We start from the raw sequence: 13,988 nt of genomic DNA on the forward strand, positions 1-13,988 counted from the left end.
ATTGTACTCTGCCCCAGAAGCTGTGTGGGAGTCAGAGTGACGTCTCCACTCCACCTTAGCCTCAATGGGGACATATAATGACAACTAAGCTTGTTTTTAATGATGTGGAAAGTGTTGTTTGTTTTATGTATACTGTATTATTAATATAAGAACCTTTTCTTTCGGTGACACATGTGGGTGTTGGACTTGCTGGGAAAGTATCCCATTGAACCCCAAGTTATAATGATTCCAATCTACGATATTTCACCTAGCGATGGGTTTTTTCTGAAACCTAACCCCATTGTAAAAAGGAGGGATACCTGTATATCTTCTTTTTTTCTTTTTCTTTTTTATGGGGAATAGCCCACCCGGGCACAGGTCATCGACGCACACAGGGGCCTAGGACACAAAAAATGAAAGTAAAAAAAAATATATAAATTGAAGAGAAAAAGGCTATACCGTTAGCCGGAACATTTGGTGCAGAGCACTTTCGGGAATGAAAGATTTCTGGGTAACAAAACAACTCTCTTAAAGACAGGAAAAAAAACCTCCCACATCCCCAGAATTTTCCGGGTAACGGAAAAATGTTCTCAGAAATTCCAGAAATTGCCCATTACATCATCCCTCGAACCCAGAAAAAAAAATCCCTCATCCCCGGAATTTTCCGAGTGACGAAAATTTGTCCTTGGAATTTCCAGAAAATGCGATTTTCATTTCTCAAACCCGGAAAAAATCTACTCCATCCCCGGAATTTTCCTGCACCAAGAATATTTTCTCAGAGTTTTCCGGAAAATGTGCCCCTCGGAAAATTCCAGCTTTGGGAACGATTTTCTGAGAAAATTTCAATTCTGGCTATCGGAGAGTTCCGGGTTTGAGTGATTATGGCTAATGGAGATATTAGCAAATTAATAAACACCACGAAAATGCCGGAAAACCGGGTTTTTGAAGTGAGACAGATTGTAAGAGTATGGAAACACAGAAGGCACAGCATTCCACAGTTTAGCTTTGTCAGGAAAAATGTATGTACTATAACAGGTTATTCTAGTGTGATCGACATCTACACAGAAATGGTGGGCACCGCGGCCAAGACGAGTGTTACGAGCCCACGGCCTTTCAGGCGGTACACAGGATGCCAAATCCACCAAAAATTGCCCGTTAAAGTACCTGTAAAAGAGAGAGATTGAAGCAATATTGCAGCGATGAGAAAGGGAAGAAGATTATCAACTTAAGGAGGAGAGTTAATAAGATGAAATGCCTTTGATTCCACCCTATCTAACAGTTGGACAGAGGAACAACCACCCCTGATATGAGAGCAGTACTCCAAGTTAGGATGAATGAATCCGTAATAAACTTGAAGCAACTGCTCAGGAGTGAAGTAGCTACAGCATCTGTAAAGCATCCCAATCCCAAGCTTTAGCAATGCTGTGGGTGCAAAATGATTGCATCCTGAAAAGTGATTGGTGGGATATCTTCTATTTTGGAAAGTGTAATTGGTAAATACAGTAGAGTCGGGATATATCGCGAGATAGGGTCCAACGATGTTCACTATATACTAAATCTCGAGATATAATTACATGTAATCAATGGGGGAAAACAGGGTTAGGTTCTGTAGGCCAAAAAAAGTGACTAAACTTGACTTGAGTTCATTTTCTTTCTAACTAAACCACCAATGAACACTAGACTCGGGAACACCAGGTCTTTCAATATCATTATCAATAAACACCAGACTCGACAGCTGACGCACCATCCTGGGAACACCAGACTCGGAAGTAGAGGCCACACTGCCACACTCACTTAACAATCCCACACCTACATAAACAAACACCAAAAATATTAGTTACAGTATTAAATCTTTTCCATTAAGCTTTCCATTATTTTCACTTCACTTTTCACATCATTAGCAACCCATTTACACTCACCTTATGAAGTCGTAATCTGCAGCAGTCGGCTGCTTTCTCGTCACTCACTCAGAAAGACTGAGCGGGCGGGCATGAATGCGTGAGTGAGCAGCCACTGGTACATTTGAAATATTTCCTGCCCGATTTCCCTCGCGAAGTAAATAAATTTATCGCTATATATTGGAAAATGTCGATAATTTTGGTAGTCGCGATATAAAAAATTGTTATAAAAAGTCGTGATATATCCAGACCCTACCGTACTGTTTTATTACTATTGAATTTAACTAAATTTCTACCTCCCCATTCGGAGATACTACACAGATCAGCATTAATAGATGAAACGATATCAGCTCAAGAAACAGATCTAGTTTGAAAGTTAGGGGGAAGGGAAATTATGAGTAGAAAAATAACCATAACATAACTTCCCCCTCAGCATACTAACTCTGGCTGGCTCACAATTTTTTTTTTATACCCTTTATGTTTTTGACCTTATGATAATTATTATTACTATTTTTATTTTTTGCACACCCTGTATGTAGAATTGTGTGTGTATGAAACCGAGCATAAAAATATGAATAAAGTTACGCATATCTACCCGAAAATAAAAGTTGAAAAATAATCACAACATAGCTCACAACGTTAACAGACACAAATGTGAAAAGAAAATTATCTGTAAATCTTCATTTCTATCAGGTATTTGTAGATTTAAAGATAAATGTTGCAGGTATGACATTAATAGATAGTAATGCTTGAAAGAGTTACTGCTTAGCTCTGAAGAGTTGGATGCCTTCCATTTAGAAGCTAATCGCTTCTGGTTATCATCATCAGTACAGTATTTATAAATCTAGTTTTAATATTTACAATAATTCTTATTTTTAATTAATCATAATTAATAATGTATTTAAGTAAGCAGTAACATATTTTTAATTCAGGAGTTGGACTAGGTAGAATTTAGCCTACTGGAGACAGCAACTGCATTCACTAGCCTGCAAGAGACCATAACTTTACATATAGGACACAGATAAATGTTTGTTTTTCTTGCCATTTTTCAGAACAAAAGTACGTCTTATATTACTGTACATATTTTCTAGAACCGAAACGTTTCCGTCCCATACAACAGCGTGGGCTGGGCCACCTCGTGGTGTACAGCATCCACGCCGTAGCCCGCTCCGTTGGTGTTTGGCCGTCGTTGTTGTTAGTGATCGCGCTGTGTACTGACAAAAAAAAATTTCTAATTCCCTTTAAAATGACTGCCAAGCGTAAAAGTGAGAGTTCTCGTGGTGCTGATAAGAAAAGGAGACAGTCAATTACTTTTGAGCTGAAAATTAAAATAATAATGCAATATGAAAATGGAAAAACGGTAGCAACCATTTCACGCGACCTTGGCTTCTCTCACTCGTATTAATAAAGGGATGCAAATGTTTGAAGAAATGGATCAAAATGTTGAGCGTTTTGCAAAAGTTGACAGACTGATCCAAGATTCACTTGCTTGCTACAAGGATATTTACAATGAAAAGAAAAGGCAAACTGTGCAGCCTAAATTGGACATATATTTTAAGAAGTCCCCCACTGGTCTCCTCACGCCCCACCACTGCTGCCTCTTCACTTCCTAAAGATGATCCAATACCTTCAACAAGCAAGAATGTTAGCCTGTCTGAAGAAAGCGAAATTAATGACCTACCCAGCCTTGTCTCCTCCTCTGCTTCATCCAATTAATGTAGTCTCCATGTTTAATTAAAAAATTATTGAGACCCTGTGTGCATTCAGCTGACTACATTAAAGGTAAGTGCACAGTAACACTTTATTAATTTTTCATTATTGATTACTTTTACTGTACCGTATTTCATTTGAGATTTTCTATGTATTATTTTCGCCTTTTCGACTTACGCCCAATTCGAGTTACGACCTGGTCGTCAGTCCGGAACCCAGTCGTAAGTCGAGGAGAGACTGCACTTGTTAGAAATAATAAATATATTTTTTCTATTTCTTTTATATTGCATAAAATTACACGTCCTTAGCTACATTTTATAAGAATAATCAGTCAGATATTGTTATAGGTTAAAAGATTATTGCAATATGAAAATGTGAAAAATTTCAACTGCATTTTCCTCCATTTTCTGTTTTGGGCCTTAGTACATTATGGTCCAGAGGACCTCATATGGTGTCGCTTTAACCGTGATAAGGCGAATGGTGATCAGACACTTACTGATGATCAGCTGAGTGAGGACGACTGAAAGTATGAAAGAAGCATTCATGTACAGTAACACAGAAATCTTAATTCACTGTCTCGTTTAAAAATAATTCAGGAAAAACCAAATACACTTCTTGTGAGTCTTAGTGCATCAGTTCCACCTCACTTAACTGTGAATGGAATGAAGCTGAAAGACATCAATTAGTTAATCATGAAGGCAGTCTTGTCTTGTTATCTGTTTCATGTAAATAATTTTTTCAATTTACTCTTCTAAATTAAAAAAAAATATTACATAAATAAAACTTAATGACAAAATTCAAGAAAAATGTTTCCAAGGCGAACTGTTCTTTCTTACATTACTATGTTTATATTTTACAGTATTTACAAATTTATAAAAGATGAAACCTGGCCTTCAAAATATTGACAGGTATTCTAGATGTCAGAAACGTCATGTGAACTCATGTACAGTATCATATACCGTACTGTACAGTATTTATAAATTAGTGAACTGTCCAGGTTCCCAATAAACAGCCACAATATCTCTAAATTAGGCCGATATGACCCATCTATTGCTTAACCAACAGAAAAAGCCTTTTACACTCTTTTGTAAAAGAATAATGATAACAGTTCAATAGTACTGATGCAAGCAACATATACCTCATGGATGCCGTCGGATCCATATCTCTTATTATACTTGTCATAATGTGGCTCCTCCAGGACTAAGCCAATTCCCGGTGCAATGGGCACATCCACGCGGTCCTTCCCCCACGCTCTGGTGATGATGTCGGCGTTGGCCAGTCCCTGAGTGACGGCCATTGTCAAACCAATCATTTTGCGAATTTGGTGCATCATGAAACTTTGTCCTGTGAAAAAAGGAACCCAATATAGTATAAAAAAAAATCCTATCCACTTTTCTTAAATGTCTTAAATTTCCTGCTACTGTATTATCAAATCCCACTAATCTTTCTCCATAACCATATCTTACAGCAAATTTCACAAAATCATCCCCCCAGTGGGAGCCACCTTGCTGCAGTGGGGGGGATTGTGAGTCCCAATGATACAGAGGGGGGCTTGGCCTGCCTTCATTCCCTCCTCAGAGGGTGGGGAAGGGTTCTCCAAACTGGGTGGGTCACCAGGGAGGGTCCAGACAAAATGGCTCCTATCATGCTGTTGGTTTTGAGAGCAGACAAGCAGCATCGTCCCCAACCTAGAACACTGGGTTGGGATACTCTCCTACATGTGTGTTTACCATGTGTGGTGACCCATAATGCTGTGAGACGGGAGTCCTGGAGGTTGAGCAACGCTGCACCCTGCGACTAGCAACACATCTCTTTGATCTCCTATTCCGGCTAGACAGGCGGCTTGGTTAGGCCCAATCAAGTCAATCAACTGGTCACAGTGTTGCTAGGGTCAAGCGGGCATCAGGGAGCCAGACACTCCTACGGCCAAGGAGATGCTGTCTTGGCCACTTGGTGGTTACCCGCTTATACTCCCCTACTACCCCTGGGGCCACCAGTTTCTTATCTCAGGCATTGATCTCCCCTTGTTGGGCTTTGTGGTGGGTGGGGGAGGGGTGAAGTTACTTTGTTTTTTATGGAAGAAACAAACTCCTTTAGCTGGCCAGATTAACCCCTGATGACCCTGCACCAGTCCCTGGACCCTCCTATGGATCAACTGCAACATTACAGCCATATCAGGTTAAAAAAATGGCTCTGGGTCCTGACAAATACCCAAGGATAAGAGCTGCAGGAGGCCCACTGGCCCCGACACTCCATCACACTTCTGCTTGCGAGATCTTACCAGGTGTGTTTAACAGGTGATTTGTAAAATACCTAGTGTTCCATACTGTGGAAGGCCAGCCTGTAATGGACCTGGACATTTTTGATGTTCACAGGTCAATTGTATCAGTTTATGGGAGAGAACCTAAAATATCCACTCGGCAAGAAGGTAGCCTCCTAGTGGAGGTTTCCTCCCCCGAGGAGAATGCTCGACTTTGTACCCGGTCTGAAGTATCTGGTGCCCCAGTCTCCTGTACTCCACATGCCATTTTTTAACCAGTGTAGAGCGGTGGTACTATTTTCTAAAGAGCTACTCCAATACTCAGAGGAGAAACTTGTGGAGAAGCTCCTAGTCCAAAAGGTGGTCAAAGTGGACAGGTTCTGCAAGAAAGAAAATGGCATTCTTAACCCTACACCAACTCTGAGATTGACATTTGACTCCTTTGATCTTCCACCCTCTACCATGGTTGTCTGGATCTCTCCTTTGATCTTCCACCCTCTACCATGGTTGCCTGGATCTCTCCTTTGATCTTCCACCCTCTACCATGGTTGTCTGGATCTCTCCTTTGATCTTCCACCCTCTACCATGGTTGTCTGGATCTCTCCTTTGATCTTCCACCCTCTACCATGGTTGTCTGGATCTCTCCTTTGATCTTCCACCCTCTACCATGGTTGCCTGGATCTCTCCTTTGATCTTCCACCCTCTACCATGGTTGTCTGGATCTCTCCTTTGATCTTCCACCCTCTACCATGGTTGCCTGGATCTCTCCTTTGATCTTCCACCCTCTACCATGGTTGTCTGGATCTCTCCTTTGATCTTCCACCCTCTACCATGGTTGTCTGGATCTCTCCTTTGACATGGTTGCCTGGATCTCTCCTTTGATCTTCCACCCTCTACCATGGTTGCCTGGATCTCTCCTTTGATCTTCCACCCTCTACCATGGTTGTCTGGATCTCTCCTTTGATCTTCCACCCTCTACCATGGTTGTCTGGATCTCTCCTTTGATCTTCCACCCTCTACCATGGTTGTCTGGATCTCTCCTTTGATCTTCCACCCTCTACCATGGTTGTCTGGATCTCTCCTTTGATCTTCCACCCTCTACCATGGTTGTCTGGATCTCTCCTTTGATCTTCCACCCTCTACCATGGTTGCCTGGATCTCTCCTTTGATCTTCCACCCTCTACCATGGTTGTCTGGATCTCTCCTTTGATCTTCCACCCTCTACCATGGTTGTCTGGATCTCTCCTTTGATCTTCCACCCTCTACCATGGTTGTCTGGATCTCTCCTTTGATCTTCCACCCTCTACCATGGTTGCCTGGATCTCTCCTTTGATCTTCCACCCTCTACCATGGTTGCCTGGATCTCTCCTTTGATCTTCCACCCTCTACCATGGTTGTCTGGATCTCTCCTTTGATCTTCCACCCTCTACCATGGTTGCCTGGATCTCTCCTTTGATCTTCCACCCTCTACCATGGTTGTCTGGATCTCTCCTTTGATCTTCCACCCTCTACCATGGTTGTCTGGATCTCTCCTTTGATCTTCCACCCTCTACCATGGTTGCCTGGATCTCTCCTTTGATCTTCCACCCTCTACCATGGTTGTCTGGATCTCTCCTTTGATCTTCCACCCTCTACCATGGTTGCCTGGATCTCTCCTTTGATCTTCCACCCTCTACCATGGTTGTCTGGATCTCTCCTTTGATCTTCCACCCTCTACCATGGTTGCCTGGATCTCTCCTTTGATCTTCCACCCTCTACCATGGTTGTCTGGATCTCTCCTTTGATCTTCCACCCTCTACCATGGTTGTCTGGATCTCTCCTTTGATCTTCCACCCTCTACCATGGTTGCCTGGATCTCTCCTTTGATCTTCCACCCTCTACCATGGTTGTCTGGATCTCTCCTTTGATCTCTACCCACCTTTGATCTTCCACCCTCTACCATGGTTGTCTGGATCTCTCCTTTGATCTTCCACCCTCTACCATGGTTGTCTGGATCTCTCCTTTGATCTTCCACCCTCTACCATGGTTGTCTGGATCTCTCCTTTGATCTTCCACCCTCTACCATGGTTGTCTGGATCTCTCCTTTGATCTTCCACCCTCTACCATGGTTGTCTGGATCTCTCCTTTGATCTTCCACCCTCTACCATGGTTGCCTGGATCTCTCCTTTGATCTTCCACCCTCTACCATGGTTGTCTGGATCTCTCCTTTGATCTTCCACCCTCTACCATGGTTGTCTGGATCTCTCCTTTGATCTTCCACCCTCTACCATGGTTGTCTGGATCTCTCCTTTGATCTTCCACCCTCTACCATGGTTGTCTGGATCTCCCTTAACCCTTAGGCCCCGGGTGACGTTCCAGAACATCCGCCAATTTTCCTGCCATGTTTTTTTTATTATTATTTTTGGAAAAGTTGATTTTTCTTCTCGATTTATCCCTGCGGGGGGAAGGGAATGTCAGCAGCACCCTAACCCAGGGCTTAAGGATTAAGGTGAAACTATATGTCCCAAACCCTAGACCAGTGGTTCTTAACAGGGGGGGCATGCCCCCCTAGGGAGGTGTGAGTAATTTTCAGGGGGGGGGGGGCGGCGCAAACCAAGAGTAAAAATAAGGAATGGCTTTAACAGGTGTGTGTGTGTGTGTCCCCTTATTTGGATTATCGTGGGGAGGGGGGGTCTTGCTCCCCACAAATACTTCAAAGTGTCGTAAATGGTAACTACGTCAATCAAAATGTAAAATTCCATTAAAAGTGACTGAATTAAGGTAGTAATAATGTCGGGAAGTGTATGATAATTTAGTAAAGAAACGATAATTTTGAGGCATAAGTACGATAATTCACATTTGAAAATTTGTCAACACTGACTGTGACGGTAGCTTATACAGACTCTTTGGAATAGTGTAATTAAAGTTATTAAAGTAACAAATGAGAAACTAGTTTCTCAATTTTCCTATTTAATTCAAGAGGAAATTGTTTTAGAATTTTTAGATTTATAATTTTATATGAAGGAAGGAAGGGGGGCGTGGAGATGAGGACCAACTGCTATAGGGGGCGCGACCCTAAAAGGTTAAGAACCACTGCCCTAGAGGATGCTTCCATTGTCAGATGTATGGCCATGTTAGCCGCACTTGTCATAAGCTACAGCTGGGTGTTCCTGCAGTAAGTGTTAAGCGTGGTAAGGCCTATGAGGGTCAGAAATGTTCAGGTCCGATCTGCTTTTTTCACTATAGTGAGGCGCACCCAATCTCTTCTACTGAATGTGAACGGTTCCGACTCAAGAGAGAGATACTCTATATCCACACGAGAGACAAAGAGAGCTTTGCTGAAGCCAGAAGCGCAGAAACAGTCTCAAGTCACGGGGATTCTTATGTACAGGTTCTGTCCCGACACAAGGCTCGGCAAACTGTTACTGTGACATCGTCGCGAGAATCATCCGTACTTGTATTGAATTCAGCTCCCACCCCCTACTCTATGCCATCAATCCTCACAGTTCTCTTGTAGTGGCTGAGGTCCATATGCATGAGGCAGGCCAAGGTCTCAATGGTGAATTGTCTGACTGTTGTGAAGTAAGACCGACCCATTTACCAACTTCAGAACCTAATTTTGAGTGCCAGACACTCCAACATAAGGTGCATTAGTTCAGGCTGGCGCCTCCTCCCCAGATGTTGACTGACCTTCTTCCGGATGCCTCCAGCAATGAGACCCTAACTAAAATTAAACTGGCAGCTGGGACCCCAGGCACAGGGGTCACTTTTATGGATCTTCCAACTGGGAAGCCATCTCCAGGGGGTTAACTCTGGTGTGGATCCATCGGATGGGTCTACATCTGGGTCGTCTGTGGCCAGACGCATCTTTCAACCCTGGGGAGGAATAGAAAGGCCCGGTCTCAGATAAGCTTTCCCCCCTTCAGCAGGGGGACTGGAGGGGGAGCTCGTCGTGGTGCACTCCCAGTGCATCCTCCAGGATCCAACACCCTAACTAAGCCCAGTCTGTTAGGGGTGGCACACTCACATACCCCAACTTAAATTTCCACTAATCATGGCTACCATCATCCAATAGAATTGTCGAGGTTTATGAGCCAAATGGGAGGAGCTCCAGTTGCTCCAGCGCAAATTTTCCAATGTATGTATTTGTCTCTGGGATGGGGAGGATAGGTGCTATCATCCCCATCCCAGAGGTTATTTGGCTTTTTAGTCTCTTCAAAATCAAGAACACACGAATCATGGGGGCACAGCCATCCTTGACTCAGACAAGTGTGGTGTACCCTATAGCCCATTATCTATCACTTATGCATTGCAGGTGACAGCTTGCAAGATTCACTTCCAATGTACACTCGCACCAAAAAGTATCGGTGCAGGGTGAGATCGACGACTTCTGAAACGATACGTATACACTGTGATATATCGGGAAGGTTGGTAAGTGTATCCTCATAACTCCCCCCCCCTCTAGGTGTTGCCATATGGCTGACAATCAGTGTGTTTGTTTCCTCTTTTCGGATTGTTGCTTTGTGTCGACTGAATGATGAGCGAGGGTTCGGTCTCGGTGAACGTGGGTATAAAACAGAGGCAATATGGAGCAGTAGAGATTTACACATGCCAGACGACATGGAAACCTCAGAGGGAACACAAGGAGCTATTATTGCCCTTCATAACGAAGGGTTCGGCATCACAGAAATTAGCCAGCGGGTTGGTGTCCACAGGAACACCTCTGCACGATGGATTCGGCGATACCTCGAAACTGGTGCTACAGACGACAGGTCTCGGAGCGGCAGTTCACGCTGCACCACCCCTCAGGACGACCAGGTTGAGTGGTTTATTTGGTAGCATAAATTAATGTGGCAATATCCAAAAGTATCACAAATAATTTTGTTAACAGGGAGCTCCTCATATTTCATACTGTCTATTTATCACTTCCCGACCTTATTTATAACGGTTTGTTTCACTTGACCAGGCCATAGTAGCTGCTCAGCAGGATTACAGGGCTGCCAACATACGGCTGGAACAACTCGCCTTTCCCAATGCCTATAATCACTGGTCTCAAATTGTTCAGACTACAGTATGCACCGATACTTTTTGTTGCGAGTGTACCTATACCCTCTGCCAGCCATTTTAAAGTAAATTACAAACGAAAATTTTGTCAGTACACAGTGCAATCACTGAAGTTGGGACTCAAAAATATGTAATTTGATAAAATTTTGGTACGACTGAGGCGGTCGTATGTCCGGGTGGTCGTAAGTCGAGTAGGTCATAAGTCGGGGAGTAGCTGTACAAACGAGCCACAGCTCAAGCTCGTCAAGTATTAAAGAATGCCCGTCGTCGGTCATTTTCCACTTATGTCTCCTCTCTAAATGTAAAAATTTCCTTGTCCCAGGTATGGAAACGTATGCAGAAAATAACAGGCAAGCAACAGCTTAGGTCTTATGTCACCAAATTAAAATAAAGGTTTAAAAGACTAAAATCATATGGAAGGTAAAAACATAAGTAATAAATAACATATGACTTTCATAAAACATTTAAACATTAATAGATAAAACTCAAACCCTGTGTAGGCCAGCTTCTTCCACGGAGGAGAGGACATCCCCTCCCACACCACTCACTCCTCCCCCCAGCACCAAAGAGAGACAGTAAGACCCCCCCCCCGGACACTGGGAGAGGTGCTTACGATGAAAATCTCTGAGAATGGGGCACTCCACCAGGAGGTGTCAAACAGTCAATGGGGCCTGGCAGTCATCACAATGGGGAAAGAGCCCCCTCTCCTTTAATAAACCATGAGTCAGCCGTGTGTGGCCAATGTGAAGGTGGACTAAAGCAGTGACCCGGCAGCACGACAGTCCCTGATATTCCCAGGCACCCAATGCAGGGTGGATGTAACAAAGCTTGTTTGCACCGACAGCATCCCACCTGCACTGCCATTTCGATCAGAGGCAGGTACAGAGGAATGATGTGCCAAGGGGCGAGAAGCAGCTGCTTTTGCCACAGCATCAGTGAAGAATGCCCTTCTTTCACCATATCAATCTGGCTTCTGGAAGATACATTTAACAACAGATGCTCTTGTTGAGACCATCGTCTGTGAGGTCTTAGCTCGCCACCAGCATCTCGTCAGCGTTTTACAGTATTCGACCTAGAGAAAGCACAGGATACAGCTTGGAGATTTGGCATCCTTAAGGAGCTTCACAATTTTGGCTTGTGGGGAAATTTACCATCAATAATAAGTTAATTCTTGGGCCAATGTACTTTTAGGTGTCCGCGTTGCCATAGAAATGTCAGCACCATATATTCAGGAGGATGGGGATCCTCAGGGCTGTCTCTTGAGTGTGACCCTATTTGCCATTGTAATAAATGGGGTAGCAGCATCAGTTTCAAGTGGTGTATCAATATCATTGTATGTAGATGACTTGTCCATTTGATATGAAGCTTCCCGCATGTCAGTGGCTGAACAACACACACAACTTGCATTGGCTAAGGTTTCTCGTTGAACCACAGCATGGTTTCAGATATTCTCCCTTGAAGACGGTAGCCATGCATTTCTGCCATCTCCGAAGGTGTTCACCCAGATCCTGATCTACAGCTCTATGGTCACCATGTGTGGTGTGTCACAGAACCTCGTTTCATGGGCATTATCTTTGACAATCGGCTTACTTGGCAGCCACATATTCATTACCTCAAAAAGTCTTGCTGGAAAATTACGGCTTTGGGAACGATTTTCCAAGGGGCATATTTTCTGGAAAATCCTGAGAAAATTTTCTCAGTACCCACAAAATTCCTGAGATTTTTTAATATATATATTTTTTTTTGTGTGTGTGTGGGGGGGGGTGAGAGATGAAAATCGGGCGCATTTTCCACAAATTCAAAAGAAAAAAATCCAGTACCCGAGAATTCCGGAGATGAGGGATATTTTTCCGGGTTCGAGAGATGTTGTAATGTGCAATTTCAGGAACTTCTGAGAACACTTTTCCGTTACCCGGAAAATTCCAGGGATGATGCATTTTTTCCGGCTTTTGAAAGAGTCGTCTCGTTACCTGGAAATCTCTCATCCCTGGAAGAGCTCTGCACCAATTGTTCTGGCTAATGGAGATATCACCACATTCATATAACTTTCATCCATTAAATTTTCTAATTACTAAAAGCCTACTGTAGGTGAACCAAACTCTTTCACAGTAATAATATTATTATATGGACTAAAACATACAACCTTCCTAGTACTCCTGCCTCACAAAGGCTATCATTAACACCAAGTTGTCAAAGTATTTTTGCTATGTTTGTTGAATTTCATCAGGATATCTTTCAGCGCTTCCTTCAAGCAGGCAACTTAAACAACTATTAATTTTTTCTTCCTATGTCTTACAAATCTTGAATATCAATAGTATCTTTTTTATACTATACTCTATCTACTTTTTGAGTCTATCATCCTCCCCAACAAAATATATATCTCAATTTTTCTTTTGTGATGGACTAGGAGAGGTGCACATGGGGGTGTGCCTTGAACTACACTCACAATAGCCTTGACTAGTACACCAAGGAATTTACTAGTCAACCCAGAGTGTTATCATTGGGGCCGGCACCACACAACACAGAAAGAATAAGAGAGGTTAAGTATATCTCCCAATATAGCCTAGATCTTTGTATGATATTTGAGTTTTAATGACATGTCAAGTTTACACTCCAGTAGCCCTCCAACAAAGAATCTAAAATTCTACCTTGTGTGCAGCCCACTGTAGATATACAAAACAATATACAGTATATAACAAAGAGGGGACTTTCAAAAGAGTGCAACAGCACTAAAATATTGAGGTTCAAGAAAGCTATACCTTTAATCTTGATGGTGATCCATTCTAAGCCTTCACGTTCAAATGGCTGTCCACAATCAATGTCCATAATATACCGATTGGCACTGGCATCCTGGGCTTTCCTGAAAATAATCATATATTTACATCCAAATAAATATTTCCGTTCTTATTTATGCTAATATATATTTTCAAAGTATCACAGAAGTTACATAGCCTCCTCCAATCTTCTGGGTCATGGAATAATTCTTCACAATCACTTAAATAGTAATCACAGCATAATTCTTTCTATCTTTTCTGTTACCTCTTACACTATCCTCACATATCAAAATTCATCAAAGCTGTTAATTCTCTCCCTGTTTA

The 13,988-nt window shown here is 42.8% G+C and overlaps 1 protein-coding gene across 4 annotated transcripts in view; it reads right to left on the reverse strand.

Moving 5' to 3' along the window:
- The window catches only part of LOC121867215 (tRNA pseudouridine synthase A-like), a 71,553-nt gene that overhangs the window by 27,473 nt on the left and 30,092 nt on the right, over positions 1-13,988 (reverse strand). For all 4 annotated transcript variants that reach the window (XM_042367054.1, XM_042367055.1, XM_042367057.1 and 1 more), the window contains exons 7-8: positions 13,650-13,750; positions 4,726-4,931 (exon numbers count right to left, since the gene is read on the reverse strand). In XM_042367054.1, the coding sequence (XP_042222988.1) occupies positions 4,726-4,931; positions 13,650-13,750 (307 nt within the window). The remainder of the gene's footprint in view (positions 1-4,725; positions 4,932-13,649; positions 13,751-13,988) is intronic.

The sequence above is a fragment of the Homarus americanus genome, unplaced genomic scaffold (genome assembly GCF_018991925.1).
Source record: "Homarus americanus isolate GMGI-L3 unplaced genomic scaffold, GMGI_Hamer_2.0 scaffold6317, whole genome shotgun sequence".
NCBI lineage: Eukaryota > Metazoa > Arthropoda > Malacostraca > Decapoda > Nephropidae > Homarus > Homarus americanus.